We start from the raw sequence: 23,183 nt of genomic DNA on the forward strand, positions 1-23,183 counted from the left end.
TGACCCCTCTATACCCGTCAGCCTCAGCTGGATTCCATGTTTCACAGCAAAGAATAGAATAAGGAAATATTTGACAATGTTAAAGGGCAGAGTAAGTTATGATTGACACATTGACCAGCCAATGAGAATGGTGTATGAATGATTGACAGACATACCAGCCCATGTGGATGGCGTATGCTGTGCGTGTCTCCCGCCCCTCCTGTCGGCTGATGTTCTTAGCTGCTTCAACCACCTCCTGTGTTGTCTGGTAGTCTCTCAGTGACCACTCATGGACCGCAACCTCACCGTACTGCAACACCCCCACCTGAACACAACCATACACGGTCATGTTAGAAACAAAACCACACACACACACAATCGTGCCTGCCTGTCTTTCCAATGTAGTTAAGCATACAGTGGGATATCCACAGATAGAACATGACCTCAGCTTAAATTTTTGACAGTTTATCTGTGTCTATGTCTGACAGTTGGTGTTTGGGGTGAGCTGTCCTTTTAACTACTAACCCTGTGCCCTCTGAGAACAGAGGATTTGGGGAATTTGAGAATCCATCCAGGAACCAGAGGAATTCTCTCTTCACCTCACCTCGCCTGCTACTGCTGTCCCTTTGCTACAGTGCTACTGACCCCCCTCTAAACCCCATGTTACCCTCTCCTCTACCCTTCCCCATCTCCCTCTCCCCTCCTCAACCCAAACCTCTACCCCTCTGCTACCGACCCCCTCCAAACCACTTATTCCCCCTCTCCTCTAATTTTCCCCCTCTCCCCCTCTCCTTCCTCATCTCCTGTCCTCCCCAAACCTCTACCCCTCTGTTACTTCCTCTCCCCTCTCCCCTCTCCCAAACCTCAAGGCCAGCTCTTGTCCCATTGCATTAGTCCATCCATTCATTGTCATCAAATTACCACACTATGTTGTGTTTCAGTGTAAAGGACTCACTTGTGTAGTTGACTGAGACTCAACCAACAGAATCCCTATTCTGGGCCTCAGCTGGAGGGGTTTGGGGACTTAGCAAGAAAACACAAACAAACTACAAGAGAGGATTTGATCACAGAAATGTACAGACGAAAGCACACACAAACATACCGGCACGCACACTCGCACGCACGCATGTTCACACAAACACAAACACCCTTACCTGCATTTGTTCTGGGCTGATATGGAACTTGCTGAGGATGTTACTGAGGAAGTTCTGGACTTCATACCAGGGATAGATACTGTTGGAGCCATCCAGAACCATCACTATGTCCATGTATGTAGTACATCCTGGAACAGAACACACACCTTACTGGATCCATAATGGAACACTGAGTACTACAGAACACACACCTTACTGGATCCATAATGGAACACTGAGTACTACAGAACACACATCTTACTGGATCCATAATGGAACACTGAGTACTACAGAACACACACCTTACTGGATCCATAATGGAACACTGAGTACTACAGAACACACACCTTACTGGATCCATAATGGAACACTGAGTACTACAGAACACACACCTTACTGGATCCATAATGGAACACTGAGTACTACAGAACACACACCTTACTGGATCCATAATGGAACACTGAGTACTACAGAACACACACCTTACTGGATCCATAATGGAACACTGAGTACTACAGAACACACACCTTACTGGATCCATAATGGAACACTGAGTACTACAGAACACACACCTTACTGGATCCATAATGGAACACTGAGTACTAAGGAACAGAACAAACACCTTACTGGATCCATAATGGAACATTGAATACTAAGGACCCACATAACTCCCAAAACCCCATAAAATGAACTCTACTGTAACAGAGTCATTACCATTTAGCTGTGATGTGTGTGTGTGCTCGAGTATATAAATGCAACCCACTCTTTGTGTCTGCCTGTGTGTGTGTGTGTGTGTATGTGTGTGCGTGCGTGCATGCGTGTACTTGTGTGTGTGTGTGTGTCTGAGTGCGTGCGTGCACGTGTGTGTGTAGTTACTCTGTGCTGTAGGGGCGATGGTCTCTCTGGGTTCCAGGTCATCACTGACAGAAGCACAGATCCCCGTACTGAAGACTGACGTACCACACTCCTGAGACCACAGGGGCGCACACGCCTGGAACACACACACACACACACACACACACACACACACACACACACACACACACACACACACACACACACACACACACACACACACACACAGATGTGGTTATTGTCACTCCTTTAACTGAAACTGTAAAGGTAACATAACATACATACAGTTGAAATCGGAAGTTTACATACAGTTAGGTTGGAGTCATTAAAACTCGTTTTTTCAACCACTCCACAAATTTCTTGTTAACAAACTATAGTTTTGGCAAGTCGGATAGGACATTTACTTTGTGCATGACCCAAGTAATTTTTCCAACAATTGTTTACAGACAGATTATTTCACTTATAATTCACTGTATCACAATTCCAGTGGGTCAGAAGTTAACATACACTAAGTTGACTGTGCCTTTAAACAGCTTGGAAAATTCCAGAAAATGATGTCATGGCTTTAGAAGCTTCTGATAGACTAATTGACATCATTTGAGTCAATTGGAGGTGTACCTGTGGATGTATTTCAAGGCCTACCTTCAAACTCAGTGCCTCTTTGCTTGACATCATGGGAAAATCTAAAGAAATCAGCCAAGACCTCAGAAAAAAAAATGTAGACCTCCACAAGTCTGGTTCATCCTTGGGAGCAATTTCCAAACGCCTGAAGGTACCACGTTCATCTGTACAAACAATAGTACGCAAGTATAAACACCATGGGACCACGCATCCGTCATACCGCTCAGGAAGGAAACGCGTTCTGTCTCCTAGAGATTAATGTACTTTGGTGCGAAAAGTGCAAATCAATCCCAGAACAACAGCAAAGGACCTTGTGAAGATGCTGGAGGAAACAGGTACAAAAGTATCTATATCCACAGTAAAACGAGTCCTATATCGACATAACCTGAAAGGTCGCTCAGCAAGGAAGAAGCCACTGCTCAAAAACAGCCATAAAAAAAGCCAGACTATGGTTTAAAACACATGGGGACAAAGATCGTACTTTTTGGAGAAATGTGCTCTGGTCTGATGAAACAAAAATAGAACTGTTTGGCCATAATGACCATCGTTATGTTTGGAGGAAAAAGGGGGGCGCTTGCAAGCCGAAGAACACCATCCCAACCTTGAAGCATGAGGGTGGCAGCATCATGCTGTGGGGGTGCTTTGCTGCAGGAGGGTCTGGTGCACTTCACAAAATAGATGGCATCATGAGGAAGGAAAATTATGTGGATATATTGAAGCAACATCTCAAGACATCAGTCAGGAAGTTAAAGCTTGGTCGCAAATGGGTCTTCCAAATGGACAATGACCCCAAGCATACTTCCAAAGTTGTGGCAAAATGGCTTAAGGACAACACAGTCAAGGTATTGGAGTGGCCATCACAAAGCCCTGACCTCAATCCTATAGAACATTTGTGGGCAGAACTGAAAAAGCGTGTGCGAACAAGGAGGCCTACAAACCTGACTCAGTTACACCAGCTCTGTCAGGAGGAATGGGCCAAAATTCACCCAACTTATTGTGGAAAGCTTGTGGAAGGCTACCCGAAACGTTTGACCCAAGTTAAACAATTGAAAGGCAATGCTACCAAATACTAATTGAGTGTATGTAAACTTCTGACCCACTGGGAATGTGATGAAATAAATTAAATCTGAAATAAATAATTCTCTCTACTATTATTCTGACATTTCACATTCTTAAAATAAAGTGGTGATCCTAACTGACCTAAGACAGGGAATCTTTACTAGGATTAAATGTCAAGAATTGTGAAAAACAGAGTTTAAATGTACAATAAACACCAGCAGACTGACTGTAGGAGAATCAGACCCAGATAGCGAAAGAGGGTGGGGGACAGACCACGTATTCACCCTGCACACCCTAACTGACAAACAAAACAAAACAAAGGTAAAGTCTTCACATGCTTTGTTGATTTTTAAAAGCTTTTGATTCAATTTGGCATGAGGGTCTGCTATACAAATTGATGGAAAGTGGTGCTGGGGGAAAAACATACGACATTATAAAATCCATGTACACAAACAACAAGTGTGCGGTTAAAATTGGCAAAAAACACACATTTCTTTCCACAGGGCCGTGGGATGAGACAGGAATGCAGCTTGAGCCCCACCCTCTTCAACATATATATAAATGATTTGGCGAGGGCACTAGAACAGTCTGCAGCACCCGGCCTCACCCTACTAGAATCTGAAGTAAAATGTCTACTGTTTGCTGATGATCTGGTGCTTCTGTCCCCAACCAAGGAGGGCCTACAGCAGCACCTAGATCTTCTGCACAGATTCTATCAGACCTGGGCCCTGACAGTAAATCTAAGTAAGACAAAAATAATGGTGTTCCAAAAAAGGTCCAGTTGCCAGGACCACAAATACAAATGCCCTCTTGACACTGTTGCCCTAGAGCACACATAAAACTATACCTCGCCCTAAACATCAGCGCCACAGGTAACTTCCACAAAGCTGTGAACCATCTGAGAGACAAGGCAAGAAGCGCCTTCTACGCCATCAAAAGGAACATAAAATTCAACATACTAATTAGGATCTGGCAAAAAATACTTGAATCAGTTATAGAACCCATCGCACTTTATGGTTCTGAGGTCAGGGGTCCGCTCACCAACCAAGAATTCACAAAATGGGACAAACACCAAATTGAGACTCTGCATGCAGAATTCTGCAAAAAAATATCCTCTGTGTACATTGTAAAACACAAAATAATGAATGCAGAGCAGAATTAGGCCGATACCCGCTAATTATCAAAATCCATAACAAAAGCCATCACCTACAGAGAGATGTACCTGGAGAAGAGTCCCTTAAGCAAGCTGGTGCTGGGGCTCTGTTCACAAACACAAACAGACCTCACAGAGCCCCAGGACAGCAACACAATTAGACCCAACCAAATCATCAGAAAACAAAAAGATCATTACTTGACAAATTGGAAAGAATTAACAAAAAAACTGAGCAAACTAGAATGCTATTTGGCCCTAAACAGAGAGCGCACAGTGGCAGAATACCTGACCAATGTGACTGACCAAAAATTAAGTAAAGCTTTGACTATGTACAGACTCAGTGAGCATAGCTTTGCTATTGAGAGAGGCCGTCGTAGGCAGACCTGGCTCTCAAGAGAAGACAGGTTATGTGCACACTGCCCACAAAATGAGGTGGAAACTGAGCTACACTTCCTAACCTCCTGCCAAATGTATGACCATATTAGAGACACATATTTCCCTCAGATTACACAGACCCACAAAGAATTTGAAAACAAATCCAATTTTGATAAACTTCCAAATCTATTGGGTGAAATACCACAGTGTGCCATCACAGCAGCAAGATTTGTTACCTGTTGCCACAAGAAAAGGGCAACCAGTGAAGAACAAACACCATTGTAAATACAACCCATATTTATGTTGATTTTTTCCCTCTTTTGTACTTTACCTATTTGCACATCGTTACAACACTTAGCCATAATATGACATTTGAAATGTCTCTATTCCTTTGGAACTTTTATGAGTGTAATGTTTACTGTTAGTTTTTTATTGTTTATTTCACTTTAGTTTATTATATATTTCACTTGCTTTGGCAATGTAAAATGTGTTTTCCATGCTAATAAAGCCCTTTGAATTGAAATTCAATTGAGAGAGAGGAGGTGGGGGGGGGGGGGGGGGGGGGGGGGGACTGAGACAGAGAGAGAGAGGGGGGACTGAGACAGAGAGAGAGGGGGGGAGTGAGAGAGGAGTGAGAGAGAGAAAGAGAGGGGGGAACTGAGAGAGAGAGGGGGGGGGACAGAGAGAGAGAGACATAGAGAGAGAGAGAGAGAGAGAGAGAGAGAGAGAGAGAGAGGAGAAAGAAAGAAAGAAAGAAAGAAAGAAAGAAAGAAAGAAAGAAAGAAAGAAAGAAAGAAAGAAAGAAAGAAAGAAAGAAAGAAAGAAAGAAAGAAAGAAAGAAAGAAAGAGAAAGAGGGGGAACTAAGAGAGAGATTGAGAGAAAGAGGGGTGAGACAGAGAGACAGAGAGAGGGGGAGACAGAGAGAGAGAGACCGGGGGACTGAGAGAGTGAGAGAGAGAAAGAGAGAGAGGGAGGAGGAAAGAGGGAAAGAGAAGGGGAGAGATTGGAGAGAGAGAGAGAGAGAGAGAGAGAGAGAGAGAGAGAGAGAGAGATGTGGAGAGAGGGAGAGAGAGTGAAAGAGAGAAAGGGAGATGAGGAGGAGAAGAATTGTGGATAATGGGGGGGGGAAGAATAGGTCATGGAAAAGCATGTAATTGTGGTTTGAGAACAGATAAAATGAAAGAGAGGCAGAAGAGAGAGAGAGCGAGGGATGGGGTGAAAAAGTTGTTGACATGTTGGCAGTTTTCATGAGTATTTTAGCAGAGCTGGAATGCAGCAGACCAATAAAGCCATGTAATCACTATTGTAGTGAATGGGGTGAGGCAGAACAGTCACATCAAAATATTTATGTCTTCAAAGCATACTATTTATTTGGCTTTAAAACTAAAGAGATTGAAAGGGAAAGGGGGAGTGTGGGGAGAGAGGAGAGCTAGGATAAAAGGAAGAACATTCATACACACTAGGAGACAAAATAAAACAATTAAAAGAGTGAAGGAGGGAGGGAAGAAAGAGAAAACATGACCCTGTCATTATCAAAGGCCCCAGCACAGCTAGAGACACAGAGACAGAGAGAGACAGATGGATGGATGGAGAGAGAGAGACAGAGGGATGGATGGAGAGAGAGAGAGAGGGATGGATGGATGGAGAGAGAGAGACAGAGGGATGGATGGAGAGGGAGAGAGAGAGACAGAGGGATGGATGGAGAGAGAGAGAGGGATGAGAGAAAGGAAAGAGGGAGAGGAGGGCGAGAGGTGCTATGGCTTTTGGTAGGCCTGTCATTACAAAGGGCTGGAGACGCATTCCGATCCTGTTTTAGACCCTACCACAGGGGTTAAAACACACACACAAATGATCACACACACATGCGGAAAAACAGGGTGCGCTGGCCCCGCGTTAGTGAACTGTGTTTGATTCTGCATCTGGAGTAGCAGCAAACTGCTGGCAGACACACATACACACACACACACACACACACAGGAGGGGCTGCTTGCTGGCACAGCCACCCAGTAATTCCGCTGTAACCATAGAGAACTGGAGAGATCTGGATCAGAAGAGTCTGCTAGGACAACGTGGACCAGAGTGTGTGTGTGTGTGTGTGTGTGTGTGTGTGTGTGTGTGTGTGCGTCTGTGTGTGTGCTTGAATGTACAGTAAGAAAAGTTGCCCTATAAAGCAGGGGAATTCTGAACCACACAAACACACACAGACTTGACATCTAACGTTATCTCCTTCTAAACATGGCCACCCCCAGCTGACTCATTGAAAAGTCCATACCAAACAAACACACCACCTCCTCCGCTCACCACCACCACATCCCTCCAGGACTGACTCAGTTCCTACAGCTATGTAACCAACCCAGTATCAAACACATGTTGTCTACAAGACTCAAGACCATGTTAGCCCACTGACTCAATCAATTAATCAATCAATCAGTCAACCAGTCAGCCAATGGGACAGTAAACGTACCAGGAATCCATCAGGTGAGTCTGGACTGAGGGTCATTCCTAGATGAGAGTTCTTCAGGTTCCTAGATACATTCTGTAACGCGCTCTCACCTGAGACAGAGAAGGAGGAGAGAGATGGTTAATGACATCACCTACACTACCTTCAAAAGTTTGGGGTCACTTAGAAATGTCCTTGTTTTCCAAGAAAACATACATGAAATGAGTTTGAATAGGAAATATAGCAAAATGCATAGGAAATGTAGTCATTGACAAGGTTAGAAATAATGATTTTTAATAGAAATAATAATTGTGTCCTTCAAACTTTGCTTTCGTCAAAGAATCCTCCATTTGCAGCAATTACAGCCTTGCAGACCTTTGGCATTCTAGTTGTCAATTTGTTGAGGTAATCTGAAGATATTTCACCCCATGCTTCCTGAAGCACCTCCCACAAGTTGGATTGGTTTGATGGGCACTTCTTACGGTCAAGCTGCTCCCACAACAGCTCAATAGGGTTGAGATCTGGTGACTGTGCTGGCCACTCCATTATAGACAGAATACCAGCTGACTGCTTCTTCCCTAAATAGTTATTGCATAGTTTAGAGCTGTGCTTTGGGTCATTGTCCTGTTGTAGGAGGAAATTGGCTCCAATCAAACGCCGTCCACAGGGTATGGCATGGCGTTGCAAAATGGAGTGATAGCCTTCCTTCATCAAGTTCCTCTGTAGCTCAGCTGGTAGAGCACAGCGCTTGTAACGCCAGGGTAGTGGGTTCGACCACCAATACACAAAAATGTATGCACGCATGACTGTAAGTCGCTTTGGATAAAAGCATCTGCTAAGTGGCATATTATTATTATCCCTTTTACCCTGTACAAATCTACCACTTTACCACCACCAAAGCACCCCCAGACCATCACACTGCCTCCACCATGCTTGACAGATGGCATCAAGCACTCCTCCAGCATCTTTTCATTTGGTCTGCGTCTGACAAATGTTTTTCTTTGTGATCCGAACACCTCAAACTTCGATTCGTCTGTCCATAACACTTTTTTCCAATCTTCCTCTGTCCAGTGTCTGTGTTCTTTTGACCATCTTAATCTTTAATTTTTATTGGCCAGTCTGAGATAAGGCTTTTTCTTTTCAACTCTGCCTAGAAGGTCATCATCCCGGAGTCGCCTCTTCACTGTTGATGTTGAGACTGGTGTTTTGCGGGTACTATTTAATGAAGCTGCCAGTTGAGGACCTGTGAGGCGTCTGTTTCTCAAACTGGACACTAATGTATTTGTCCTCTTGCTCAGTTGTGCACCGGGGCCTCCCACTCCTCTTTCTATTCTGGTTAGAGCCAGTTTGCGCTGTTCTGTGAAGGGAGTAGTACACAGCGTTGTACGAGATCTTCAGTTTCTTGGCAATTTCTCGCATGGAATGGCCTTCATTTCTCAGAACAAGAATAGACTGACGAGTTTCAGAAGAAGGTTATTTGTTTCTGGCCATTTTGATCCTGTAATCGAACACACAATTGCTGATGCTCCAGATACTCAACTAGTCTCAAGAAGGCCAGTTTAATTGCTTCTTTAATCAGCACAACAGTTTTCAGCTGTGCTAACATAATTGCAAAATGGTTTTCTAATGATCAATTAGCCTTTTAAAATGATAAACTTGGATTAGCAAACACAACGTGCCATTGGAACACAGGACTGATGGTTGCTGATAATGGGCCTCTGTACGCCTATGTAGATATTCAATTAAAAATCAGCTGTTTCCAGCTCAATCGCCATTTACAACATGAACAATGTCTACACTGTATTTCTGATCAATTTGATGTTATTTTAATGGACAGAAAAATTACTTTTCTTTCGAAAACAAGGACATTTCTAAGTGACCCCAAACTTTTGAACGGTAGTGTAGATGCTGAGCTATGGTCAGTTTAGTATTTCTCCCCATAATGGTTAAGATTAGGATCAGGAAAGGGTAAGCTGATCAAAGATTTGTGGTTCTCTCTCACCCAGGTTGGTTTTGGTGCAGTTGGAGTTCCTCTCCTCTCCCACGATGCATTTGTACACGTCTCCTCTCCTGGTATTGGGCGGGCCATCCCAAGGAGCACCAACCAGCATCCTGGATCACAAACACACACACAGCCAATCAGGTAAGAGGATTTTATTAATGCATCCTACCACAGATACACTAATTGAAACACACACACACACAGGGGTAGCCTAGAGGACGGCAGGTAGCGTAGAGCAGAGGTTCCCAAACTGTCAAATCAAATCAAATCAAATCAAATTTTATTGGTCACATGCGCCGAATACAACAGGTGCAGACATTACAGTGAAATGCTTACTTACAGCCCTTAACCAACAGTGCATTTATTTTAAACAAAAAAAGTAAGAATAAAACAACAACAAAAAAAGTGTTGAGAAAAAAAGAGCAGAAGTAAAATAAAGTGACAGTAGGGAGGCTATATATACAGGGGGGTACCGTTGCAGAGTCAATGTGCGGGGGCACCGGCTAGTTGAGGTAGTTGAGGTAATATGTACATGTGGGTAGAGTTAAAGTGACTATGCATAAATACTTAACAGAGTAGCAGCAGCGTAAAAAGGATGGGGGTGGGGGGGCAGTGCAAATAGTCCGGGTAGCCATGATTAGCTGTTCAGGAGTCTTATGGCTTGGGGGTAGAAGCTGTTGAGAAGTCTTTTGGACCTAGACTTGGCACTCCGGTACCGCTTGCCGTGCGGTAGCAGAGAGAACAGTCTATGACTAGGGTGGCTGGAGTCTTTGACAATTTTGAGGGCCTTCCTCTGACAGGCAGTATTGGTTTGTTTTTGATTCATGTTCTGTACGCTTCTCTTGTTTTGTTAATCTGCATTTATCTTTATTAAACTCACCTTCTGCACTTGCTTCCTGACTCCCGGCGTATACGTAACAGAATACTGCCTCACAATATGGAAGCAGCAGAGGATAAAACCATCTTCCAGACAGTCAACGAACAGGGTCATCTACTCCACCAACACCATGACCAGCTGGAGCAACTGGGTACGGCCATGGAGGAGGTCCTCCGCGTTCTCCATCGCCTCGACACCACCAGAGAGGCTCTCCATACCCCTATCAGAGGGCCTCCTACCACGGGTCGTCACAGTGAGCCAGTCCCCCAGCCTACCCAGCCTTCCGCAACAGGTCAGCGATGCCCGACTGTCCCTTCCGGAGAAGTATGACGGTACTCCATCAAAATGCTGTGGCTTCCTGCTCCAGTGCTCCCTCTATTTCGCCCATCAGACGGGAGACCACACCACCGAGAATTCCAAGGTTGCCACGGTCATTTCCCTGCTGACCGGGCGGGCGTTGGAGTGGGCTACGGCCGTCTGGGAGAGAGGAGAGGAGGAGCTGGTTTCCTATGAGAGGTTCATGGCTCTGTTCAGGGCAGTCTTCGACCATCCTCCAGAGGGCAGAGAGGGATGTGATAGACTTCCCCAACTCCAGCAGGGTGCCCAGACCGCTGCAGAGTACGCCCTCACCTTTCGGACTGTGGCAGCCTCCAGCGGATGGAATGAGCCGGTGCTCCGCACTCTATTCGGAGAGGACTGCGCGAAGAGGTCCAGACGGAGTTAGCGTGTCGGGATGACAACCTATCCTTGGACGCAATCATCGCGATGGCCATCCGTCTGGATAACCTTCATCGGGAGCGCCTCCACCTACCTCTCTCCTCGTCCTCCTTCTTTGGCTGTCCTGAGGCAGAGCCTGAACCCATGGAGGTAGCGTCCACACACCTCTCCGCGGCAGAGAGGCATCGCCGGAGACAACTGGGTCTCTGTCCCTATTGCGGCCAGGAGGGGCACCAGCTTTAGTGGTGTCCGGTGCGTCCTAACCCGGGGTCCACTTGGGCAGAGGGGCGGCCCCGTGATCTTCTGTCTCCCAGGGTAGGCGTAAGTATTCCATCATCATCGTTTTCCGCCAAACCCTTTCTGGTTTCCATTTCACTGGCTGGCTGTTGTCTCTACAGCTCTATTGGACTCCTGTGCCGCATGGAATTTAATCGACCAGGCCCTCTCCTCCTCCCTGAACCTCGTACCCGCTCTCCTCTCCTTTTCCGGTCCAAACCCTGGATAATCGACCATTGGGATCCGGCACTATTACACACATCACAGCACCACTCACCCTCACCATGGGACCCATGCACCAGGAAAGCCTTCCCTTCCTCATCATCACCGCACCCGTACACAAAGTCATCCTCGGTAGGGGGGCTCGGGATGTTCCCAATGCTGGAAGTGGGCCCCGAGTGAAAATGTTTGGGAACCCCTGGCCTAGAGGGCGGCAGGTAGCCTGGAGGGCGGCAGGTAGCCTGGAGGGTGGCAGGTAGCCTGGAAGGCGGCAGGTAGCCTGGAGGGAGGCAGGTAGCCTGGAGGGAGGCAGGTAGCCTGGAAGGCGGCAGGTAGCCTGGAGGGCGGCAGGTAGCCTGGAGGGCGGCAGGTAGCCTGGAGGGAGGCAGGTAGCCTGGAGGGAGGCAGGTAGCCTGGAGGGTGGCAGGTAGCCTGGAGGGAGGCAGGTAGCCTGGAGGGAGGCAGGTAGCCTGGAGGGAGGCAGGTAGCCTGGAAGGTGGCAGGTAGCCTGGAGGGAGGCAGGTAGCCTGGAGGGAGGCAGGTAGCCTGGAGGGCAGCAGATAGTATGGAGGGCAGCAGATAGCCTGCCCTTGAGCAAGGCACTTCACCCTAATCTCTCCAGGGTCGCCATCAATAATGGCTGATCCCTGGCCGTGACCTCTTCGAGGGTGTCTCAGGGGGAGTTGGGATATGCAAAAATCACATTTACATTTCACACCACACACTCGTACAGGTTACCCACTTGTACATGCAGTGAAACAGGACAAATATAAGCACCCCCTTTTTGACCTTTGACAAACACACACACATACAGACTTTGGTACTCACGATTTCTCCCCCTCATTGTCATGCTGTAGCACAGAGAAACCAAACAGGGCCTCCTCTGGACCAGTGTAGATACGAGGCCGCTTAACATCGATGTTGAAACACTCACACAAACCTGAGGGAACATAACAACAGACAGAAGGTTAGAGAAAGGCCTGGGGTTGTGGGGAGAGAGGGGCTGGGATTGTGGGGAGAGAAGGGCTGGGGTTGTGGGGATCGAGGGGGTTGTGGGGAGCGAAGGGCTGGGGTTGTTGGGAGAGAGGGGCTGGGGTTGTGGGGAGAGAAGGGCTGGGGTTGTGGGGAGAGAGGGGCTGGGGTTGTAGTGAGAGAAGGGCTGGGGTTGTGGGGAGAGAAGGGCTGGGGTTGTGGGGAGAGAAGGGCTGGGGTTGTGGTGAGAGAAGGGCTGGGGTTGTGGGGAGAGAAGGGCTGGGGTTGTGGTGAGAGAAGGGCTGGGGTTGTGGGGAGAGAGGGGCTGGGATTGTGGGGAGAGAAGGGCTGGGGTTGTAGGGAGAAAAGGGCTGTGGTTAGAGAGAGGGGCTGGGGTTGTGGGGAGAGAAGGGCTGGGGTTGTGGGGAGAGAAGGGCTGGGGTTGTGGTGAGAGAAGGGCTGGGGTTGTGGGGAGAGAGGGGCTGGGATTGTGGGGAGAGAAGGGCTGGGGTTGTGGGGATCGAGGGGGTTGTGGGGAGCGAAGGGCTGGGGTTGTTGGGAGAGAGGGGCTGGGGTTGTGGGGAGAGAGGGGCTGGGGTTGTGGGGAGAGAGGGGCTGCGGTTGTTGGGAGAGAGGGGCTGGGGTTGTGGGGAGAGAGGGGCTGGGGTTGTGGGGAGCGAAGGGCTGGGGTTGTGGGGAGCGAAGGGCTGGGGTTGTGGGGAGAGAGGGGCTGGGGTTGTAGGGAGAAAAGGGCTGTGGTTAGAGAGAGGGGGTTGGAGGTGAGGGAAATGGAGAGAGTGAAAGAGAGAAAGAGAGAGGGAGCGAGAGAGAGAGAGAGAGAGAGCGAGAGAGAGAGTTTCCCATGCCAATAAAGCCCTTAAATTGAATTGAATTGAATTGAGAGAGAGAGAGTTCAGTCTAGGGGAAAAGGAGCGGGAGAGACGGGGAAAGAGGGAGGGAGGGAGAGAGGGGGGAGGTTGTGGGTTATAAAAATGATGTAGTATAGTAGCTCCCTGTTATACCGTACAAACCTGCCCTTTATACAGACAGAGAGAGAGAGAGCGGAGAAGGAGAGAGAAAGAGAGGGTAGAGGGAAAGCAAGAGAGGTACAGAAGAACGAGAGAAAGAGGTAGAGCGACGGAGCAAGCAAAGGAATGGAAGAAGAAGGATAGTTCATTGACTCGCCCAGGGGTGGGGTGTGACTGAGAAAACAGACATGGAAACACACAGGCCAACTGTCAAAATAAAAGCCACACTACACTCTATGATGATTTAATTTAAAGAGAGGAGACCTGTGGAGTGCCTTCACACTAAAATAGACTCACAGACACCAGTACACTTTAGCAAGCACCCCCAACTGTAATGCATATAAATGCAATGAAGATACAGGCCTAACGGTTACCCAGGCTAGAACCCCAAACAGAGTGTACATACAGGACCTAACCCATGCTAGAACCACAAACATAGTGTACATACAGGCCTAACCAACACACTGTAAAAAATGATTATAGCTGCAATATTTTACTTGTTGTGAGACCTGACCAAATTCACATAGAAATATGAGTTATAGATCTGTCATTCTCATTGAAAGCAAGTCTAAAAAGCGGTAGATCTGTTCTATGTGCGCTATTTCTATGCTTCCCATTCTTAAGTTTCGTTTTTGCATCTTTTACTTTCGGCTTTGTACACCAGCTTCAAACAGCTGAAAATACAATATTTTTGGTTATGGATGGTAGAATGATTTTCTACGCTATACTTGCTTGTTTTGTCACATAAACTGAAAATTGGCAAACTATTAGAATTTTAGCAACCAGTAAATGGCAGAGCGATTTCTGCATAGTCATCTTTAAGTAACTGGTTCCACAGCCTTTTGAAGTTTACTCAACTTCTCGATCAAGGTGTTACCTGAACTTAAAATTTTTAGTTGGTTTAAAACATAGCTCCAACTTCAGAAAATGTACACCAAAATGTTGTCAATTTAAAGTTATGTGTTTGCTCAACTTACCTCATATGTTTATTCAACTAGAAATTATTATTTGACATCTTAACTAAAAAAGGCTGTGAAACTAGTTACACACACACAAACAATGCTTTTGACATACAATGTTTTCAACTTACATATTTGACACACGATTACATTGTGCATGTTCATATACACAGTAATTATTATTCAACATGTCCTCACCTTGGATTTGAACTCACAATCTCTTAGTTCACAGCACACAAATCTTCCTGCTATGCCACCGTGTCTATGTCAACGACTGATTTAATCTGTATTGCTACACTTTGCACTTCAAAGTAAATCTCAGCTCTGTTAAAAGTACACTCAAGTAAAAATATTTTATTTATCATAGCGATTAAGGAGAAACATAAAAAATGAGTAATATGCCCCACCAACATTAAACTACTACAGTGGGGAAAAAAGTATTTAGTCAGCCACCAATTGTGCAAGTTCTCCCACTTAAAAAGATGAGAGAGGCCTGTAATTTTCAGGATTTTTTATGAATTTATTTGCAAATTATGGTGGAAAATAAGTATTTGGTCAATAACAAAAGTTTCTCAATACTTTGTTATATACCCTTTGTTGGCAATGATACAGGTCAAACGTTTTCTGTAAGTCTTCACAAGGTTTTCACACACTGTTGCTGGTATTTTGGCCCATTCCTCCATGCAGATCTCCTCTAGAGCAGTGATGTTTTGGGGCTGTCGCTGGGCAACACGGACTTTCAACTCCCTCCAAAGATTTTCTATGGGGTTGAGATCTGGAGACTGGCTAGGCCACTCCAGGACCTTGAAATGCTTCTTACGAAGCCACTCCTTCGTTGCCCGGGCGGTGTGTTTGGGATCATTGTCATGCTGAAAGACCCAGCCACGTTTCATCTTCAATGCCCTTGCTGATGGAAGGAGGTTTTCACTCAAAATCTCACGATACATGGCCCCATTCATTCTTTCCTTTTCACGGATCAGTCGTCCTGGTCCCTTTGCAGAAAAACAGCCCCAAAGCATGATGTTTCCACCCCCACACTTCACAGTAGGTATGGTGTTCTTTGGATGCAACTCAGCATTCTTTGTCCTCCAAACACGACGAGTTGAGTTTTTACCAAAAAGTTATATTTTGGTTTCATCTGACCATATGACATTCTCCCAATCCTCTTCTGGATCATCCAAATGCACTCTAGCAAACTTCAGACGGGCCTGGACATGTACTGGCTTAAGCAGGGGGACACGTCTGGCACTGCAGGATTTGAGTCCATGGCGGCGTAGTGTGTTACTGATGGTAGGCTTTGTTACTTTGGTCCCAGCTCTCTGCAGGTCATTCACTAGGTCCCCCCGTGTGGTTCTGGGATTTTTGCTCACCGTTCTTGTGATCATTTTGACCCCACGGGGTGAGATCTTGCGTGGAGCCCCAGATCGAGGGAGATTAGCAGTGGTCTTGTATGTCTTCCATTTCCTAATAATTGCTCCCACAGTTGATTTCTTCAAACCAAGCTGCTTACCTATTGCAGATTCAGTCTTCCCAGCCTGGTGCAGGTCTACAATTTTGTTTCTGGTGTCCTTTGACAGCTCTTTGGTCTTGGCCATAGTGGAGTTTGGAGTGTGACTGTTTGAGGTTGTGGACAGGTGTCTTTTATACTGATAACAAGTTCAAACAGGTGCCATTAATACAGGTAACGAGTGGAGGACAGAGGAGCCTCTTAAAGAAGAAGTTACAGGTCTGTGAGAGCCAGAAATCTTGCTTGTTTGTAGGTGACCAAATACTTATTTTCCACCATAATTTGCAAATAAATTCATTAAAAATCCTACAATGTGATTTTCTGGAAAGAAAATTCTCAATTTGTCTGTCATAGTTGACGTGTACCTATGATGAAAATTACAGGCCTCTCTCATCTTTTTAAGTGGGAGAACTTGCACAATTGGTGGCTGACTAAATACTTTTTCCCCCCATTGTATACATTTACATTACATTTACATTTTAGTCATTTAGCAGACGCTCTTACCCAGAGCGACTTACAGTTAGTGAGTGCATACATTATTTATTTATTTTTTCATACTGGCCCCCAGTGGGAAGCAAACACACAACCCTGGCGTTGCAAACGCCATGCTCTACCAACTGAGCTACATCCCTGCCGACCCCATGGGTCTCCCTGTCGCGGCCGGCTACGACAGAGCCTGGATTCGAACCAGGATCTCTAGACCACTGCACCACTCGGGAGACCTGACACTTCATGACACTTGCTAGGCTCATAATCTGAGATAGAAACTGCATCAGATCTACAAATCCATTAGCTAGACCACCCGATTAGACAACAATCACCCCATTATACCCATTTGGTTTGCAACTCAGTGAACCTGCGCATCATTCGCTCAATTTGATGCCTACGAACAAAGATTTCGATGCATATAAAATTACCCAGCAGCCATTTAGAAACAACAAGTCGTCCAAAAAATGGTTATTTCTTAATTTAAAAATGTATTCTGGCTGTTTAAATCGGCCACATCTTGAAAAAGACGATAGGGACATGCGTTTTGTTTAGATTGTACACTTTTCTCTTAAAACAAATATGTTTAACCATGACCAGAAAATGTTTAATGTTTGATGGCTATCCGCCAGCCATCGCCTCTTAAACTATATCTCACCTCACTATTGGTGACCACAACATGTACTCAGGTGAACAGAGTGCGCGCTCACCAAGTAGCCGTAACCTTGTTAATAATCAGTTATCTGAGGTAAACCTACAGGGTTAACGCTCACCAAGTAGCTGTAACCTTGTTAATAATCAGTTACCTGAGGTAAACCTACAGGGTTAACGCTCACCAAGTAGCCGTGACCTTGTTAATAATAAGTTACCTGAGGTAAACCTACAGGGTTAATGCTCACCAAGTAGCCGTAACCTTGTTAATAATAAGTTACCTGAGGTAAACCTACAGGGTTAACGCAGGCAGGTCTCATTGATAACAATAGTGAAGCTGGCATTGTGACGCAGAACAATGGGCTGGGAATAGAACGTTCTGAAGGCGAGTCGGTGTCACGGAGCTCAATAGAACTAATAGGAGCTGGTAGGGTGAAAAATACCCTAAATTAAGGCCTGTTGTTTCGCGATTACTTCATAACCAGGGACGTAAGGTAATATTATGAAACTGGGCTCCATTGCGGATGCAATTAACTAGTTTTTATCAGAAATAAATGTTGTAAAAAAGGTCACTTGAGGCGCCCCGAAAATAATATTCAAAAGTTCAGTCCTTTGACACAGAGGGGTTAAACACTAAAGTTACCGTCCATCTAGTGAAGAGAGGAGAACCGGACAGAGGGAGCGTAGCCAGCATCCGTCAACGAGAGAGGGAGAAGCCCTCCACGGTATTTAACAGGTGGAAGAAACAACCAGGGAGCTCCATCGGTCCACAAGAAATGCAGGCAGCCGGTGATGATGTAGTGGTAGCTAGGATAACTAGGATGCTGCTGGTAAAGAGTAGCTAGCTTAGCTAGCTGTACCGACTAGCTTGGATAGCTAGCAGGTCGTTCGTCTGTCCCTCGAGGATGATGACGAATCCGGTGAACCACAAGATGAAACAAGTATACAGAAAACCCTACATCAAATCAATGATGAGAGAATAATCAGATTAGCTGATAACGGACACAGACATGGTGGCGTTGCAGGAAGCTTGGCATGCTGTGAACCAAAAGGTTGTGAGTTCAAATCCCAGATGAGGACATGTTGAATATTAATTACTGTATAAATGAACATGCACAATGTAATCATGTATGTCAAATATGTATGTTTAAAACGTTGTATGTTAAAGGTCTTTGTGTAACCAGTTGCACAGCCCTTTTTTAGTTAAGATGCCCAAATAACAATTTGTAGTTGAATGAACATGAGACAATTTGAGCAAACACGTCATTTTAAGTTGACAGAATTTTTGCGTACATTTTTGTGTAAGTTGGGAGCTAAGTTTGGGCCAACTAAAAATGTTAAGTTCAGGTAACACTTTGATCAAAAAGTTTAGTAAAACTTAAAAAGGCAGTGGAACCAGTTACTAGACAAAACAACTATACTTTTTTTTTACAGTGCAGAGCTCACCAGCAGACCAGACACTGCCGAACAAAACACGCTACCAAAAACCGCCAACACACACACACACAGATACACAAAGTCTTGCATACATACACGCGCGCGACACACACACACACACACACATACAATCCTACCACACACACACACCACCAACAGAGGGTGATTCCGCAGGGTTCTGAGAAGTAACTGGATATGTGTCACTCCTTCTCACAGCTTGCTCCCTCCATCTTATTCTTCATCCTCCTCCTCTTTCTCCATCCAGATGAATTCCCTTGGTTATAGGAGCCAGGCCTCTCCCATACAGTCATCATGATCATGCTCCTCTCTTCCATTGATGTGACATCATAACTCATCTCTACTGTTTAATCACTTCAACTCTCTTTAATTGTGGCCGGGCATCTCTCTCTCTCTCTCTCTCTCTCTCTCTCTCTCTCTCTCTCTCTCACACACTTGTCTCTCGTATGTTTTAAAGACTGTCTGTCCCACCAAGCCCCTTCCACCCCTCTCATCCTAACCCCCCCGCCACCTTAACCCCCCCACTCTCCACTCAAATCATCCAATTTTCATCCCCCTCCCCGGCTCTTCACCCTCACCACCAACCACCCCTCCTCTCCTCCTCTCCTGCTCCTCTCCTCCGCTCCCATTTTCAGCTGGTTTATATGTGTTTGTACCACAGCCTGTCTGACCATGGATCGTCATGACAACTGACTGTAAACATTTATGCAGCCAAACCCTGTCCAGATTCAGATTCCTCTCTCTGTTCAACCACACGATCGGCTCGCGATGCTCTTGCTGCTGCTATGTGTGTGTGTGTGTGTGCGTTTGTGTGTACTGCTACTGAATGATGTATTCGGGATGACAGGTCAGTGGAGTTGACAGTACAGTGTTACGTGTGTTACAGAGGAATGGCAGCCTGACCACAGATGTGTGTGACAGTATGCAGACTACATGTGCCTCTGATTTATGGCATTTCAAATGGGCAACCGTCTCTCTATTACAGCTTCTCTCTCTCAATTCAATTTAAGGGCTTTATCTCTCTCTCTCTCTCTCTACCTCTCTCTCTCTCTCTCTCTTTCTACCTCTCTCTCTCTCTCTTTCTCTCTCTCTCTCTCTCTCTCTCTCTCTCTCTCTCTCTCTCTTTTCTACCTCTCTCTCTCTCTCTCTTTCTCTCTCTCTTTCTACCTCTCTCTCTCTCTCTCTCTTTCTCTCTCTCTCTCTCTCTCTCTCTCTCTCTCTCTCTTTCTACCTCTCTCTCTCTCTCTCTCTCTCTTTCTCTCTCTCTCTCTCTCTTTCTACCTCTCTCTCTCTCTCTCTCTCTCTCTCTCTCTCTCTCTCTCACACACACACACACACACACATATTCTACTTTCAACTATCTACCAATATTTCTACCACTCACTCCCATCATTTTATTTTGTCCTCTTGTTCATCTGCTTCTCTCCTCTTACTCTCTTGTTGTCTTCACGTCTGCAGTGGCATCTTGCATACTTTGGTCGTCTCTGGTCGACCGTGTTATGATGACCACAGTAGGTGTCTGCCTCTCTGTTTCTCTAGTATTCATTTAATTACAAGGCTTCTCTCTCTCATCCCCACCCCCCCCCCCCCCCCCCCTCTCGCTCTCTCGTTCTCTGACTCACCTCCATCATGTTCTGTTCCCATCTCTATCAGTCCCTAGTGGGGTGTGGGGGTGGAAGAGAGTGGGAGTAAGAAAGAAAGACAGAGAAGGAAAGAGATATAATGGACAGCAAGAGGGAGGGAAAGAGAGAGGGGACAATGAGAGAAACAGAAAGAGAAATTGGGAGAAGAGAGAGTGTGTAGGAGAAGGACTGGGAAGAAATTGGTAGAGGAGAGAGAGAGAGAGAGCGAGAGAGAGAGGAGAATGAATTCCCCAGTACCCCCATACACACACCTGTGTTCTACATCTCAGTAAAGCATAACACAGCAGCTAACAGTCCTGGGATGCCTGGTTAACACACTGGGGAGGCCTGCTCAAACCATCAACATCACACACACACAGTCACTACATGCATGGCTAACCACAAACAGCGTCTGACTACGGTGACTTCAATGCATTCCTTCCTCATTCATTCCTCAGGATCAGCAGGAGGAGACAGAGACATGGCCTGAACAGACAGCAGTGTTGTGTTGTGCTGGACTGGTACATGGCCTGAACAGACAGCAGTGTTGTGTTGTGCTGGACTGGTACATGGTCTCACTCAGATCATGTTAGACATCATACAGGGATCCTATACAGAATAGTTCAACCAGGTTTATAAATAACACTGAGTGTACAAAACATTAGGAACACCTTCCTAATATTGAGTTACACACGCTTTTGCCCTCAGAACAGCCTCAATTCGTTAGGGCATGGACTCTACAAGGTGTCGAAAGCGTTCCACAGTGATGCTGGTCCATGTTGACTCCAATGCGTCCCACAGTTGTGTCAAGTTGGCTGGATGTCCTTTGGGTGGTGGAACATTCTTGATACACACAGGAAACTGTTGAGTGTGAAAAACCCAGCATCATTGCAGTTCTTGACACTCAAACCGGTGTGCCTGGCACCTACTACCCTACCCCGTTCAAAGGCACTTAAATATTTTGTCTTGCCCATTCAACCTCTGAATGGCACACATACACAATCCATACACCATCCATGTCTCAATTGTCTCAAGGCCTAAAAATCCTTATTTAACCTGCCTCCTCCCCTTCATCTACACTGATTGAAGTGGATTTAACAAGTGACATCAATAAGGGATCATAGCTTTCACCTGGATTCACCTGGTCTGTCTATGTCATGGAAAGAGCAGATGTTCCTAATGTTTTGTACACTCAGTGTATGGATACATAGATCCAAAAAGCTACTTCTAAATACCCCACCTTTAAGTACGATGGCTACTGCCTACTTATTACAGTGTTATACACTGTGGACATACTTATGAACACTCCAGGATCACCATGGAGCTCAACATGCTCTACTAGAGTAGGATGGAGGTTGCTAACAGCAGCAAGACATCTTACAGGGCCTATCTGTACTGTATCATGCCTTGCAATAGATAACCGGGATTCTGCCCTGTCTAATAATACCATATCGTCATTCTTTTCATGGCCACTTACTGCACAGCAATGTAGCAATTTACTCCCTGCTTATCGACTGTGTCAACACTCATTTCTGGTGAAACTATAATAGTATTTTCTCTATTCGCCGTCTAACAGAAGTCAGTGAGTGAGGTGTGTTATGGTAGAGGTAACATGGGAGGTGGGGAGTCGACATTAACAAGCTTGGAAATTAGTGTGGTTCTTCTGATGGAAATACTGTATTACTATAACTCCAGCTTCTAGGTGAATTCCGGAGAGATGGATATTACTGATAGAATTTAGGAGGTCTAACCTCCCACTGGCACCAGTGTAGCAATTGATGGGAGTGGGCAGGGTTTGAACCAGCAACCAGCAGGGGAGAAGATAGCCCTACACACTGAGGATGCTATGTAAGTTAATTACCATATTGTACAGTTAGACCCGACAGGAGGGCAAAAAAGGCCAGACTGCAGGATACCACTTCTGCCACCAATGTAGTGATTAAGATGGCAGTCAAAATGGGGTTTGAACCAGCAACCCTGTGGTTAGAGGTGAAAGTGGAAAACCTCTCGTGCCATAAAGGTCTAGACCCCATGACAGTGGCTGGGCATTATCTCTCACATGATGTAGGCCTACAGGGAGGCTATATGTTGCTTTCTAAATATCCCTGCCTCAGCCTTTGTACCTTAGAGAATGATACCTGCAGTTGTTTTGGTGAATCACTTAAACGTCAAGTTCTTGGAGCTTTGAGACCTAGAGAAAAGCCATATTGTGTATAAATATAATGCATTATTCATTATTCATGGTTGTTTGAAGATAAGGAGTGAGTCCACTGAGGGAGCTCCAGTAGGTAACTTGAGTACCATATCATACAGTTGGACAGGGGAGCAGCAGCAGTGGGGAACCAGGGAAACAGCTGTATGCCAACACAGTAAAGAGCTGGGCCAAGTCTCAGCACAGAGCATGACCCTCTAGACAGCTCTAGAAATGTTGAGATGACTCTATAGACAACGTGAAAACTCACACTGGTTGCAAACGTACCTTTGAGGAGAACTATGAACTTGAAGAGCAGCAGGTATTTGTGCAGCTCCATTGTGTAAAGGATGGAAGAGCTTCGTGTCGTTTCTGTTTCTGTTCGGGACTTGGGCTTTAATTTCCCTAGAGTTCGTTTAAATTCCGTGCTCCAGCATAACAGAGCGCATACACACGCGATCTTTCAACTCGCCGTATTCCCCAGGGATCCGTGAAAACCGTAAAAACACAGTTCCAGTGGCATTGCTCGGGCGCGTGGTACGGTAACCGTGTTGTGTTGCTTCTGACAGCTCTACTTCACATGTTATTGAGGGAAAAACAGACTA

At 45.8% G+C, this 23,183-nt stretch overlaps 1 protein-coding gene across 1 annotated transcript in view; it reads right to left on the bottom strand.

Moving 5' to 3' along the window:
* Positions 1–22,918, bottom strand: part of LOC311122716 (integrin alpha-10-like) — a gene marked incomplete at both ends in the record, with an annotated part of 43,815 nt that extends 20,897 nt beyond the window's left edge. Inside the window, 7 exons of the mRNA XM_084197046.1 lie at positions 156–304; positions 1,134–1,261; positions 1,989–2,103; positions 7,641–7,729; positions 9,619–9,728; positions 12,536–12,647; positions 22,867–22,918. Of these exons, the coding sequence (XP_084053172.1) occupies positions 156–304; positions 1,134–1,261; positions 1,989–2,103; positions 7,641–7,729; positions 9,619–9,728; positions 12,536–12,647; positions 22,867–22,918 (755 nt within the window). The remainder of the gene's footprint in view (positions 1–155; positions 305–1,133; positions 1,262–1,988; positions 2,104–7,640; positions 7,730–9,618; positions 9,729–12,535; positions 12,648–22,866) is intronic.
* Between the last annotated feature and the right edge of the window lie 265 nt (positions 22,919–23,183).

This window comes from Coregonus lavaretus (genome assembly GCF_964263955.1).
Source record: "Coregonus lavaretus genome assembly, contig: HAP1_SCAFFOLD_2691, whole genome shotgun sequence".
In the NCBI taxonomy this organism is placed as follows: domain Eukaryota; kingdom Metazoa; phylum Chordata; class Actinopteri; order Salmoniformes; family Salmonidae; genus Coregonus; species Coregonus lavaretus.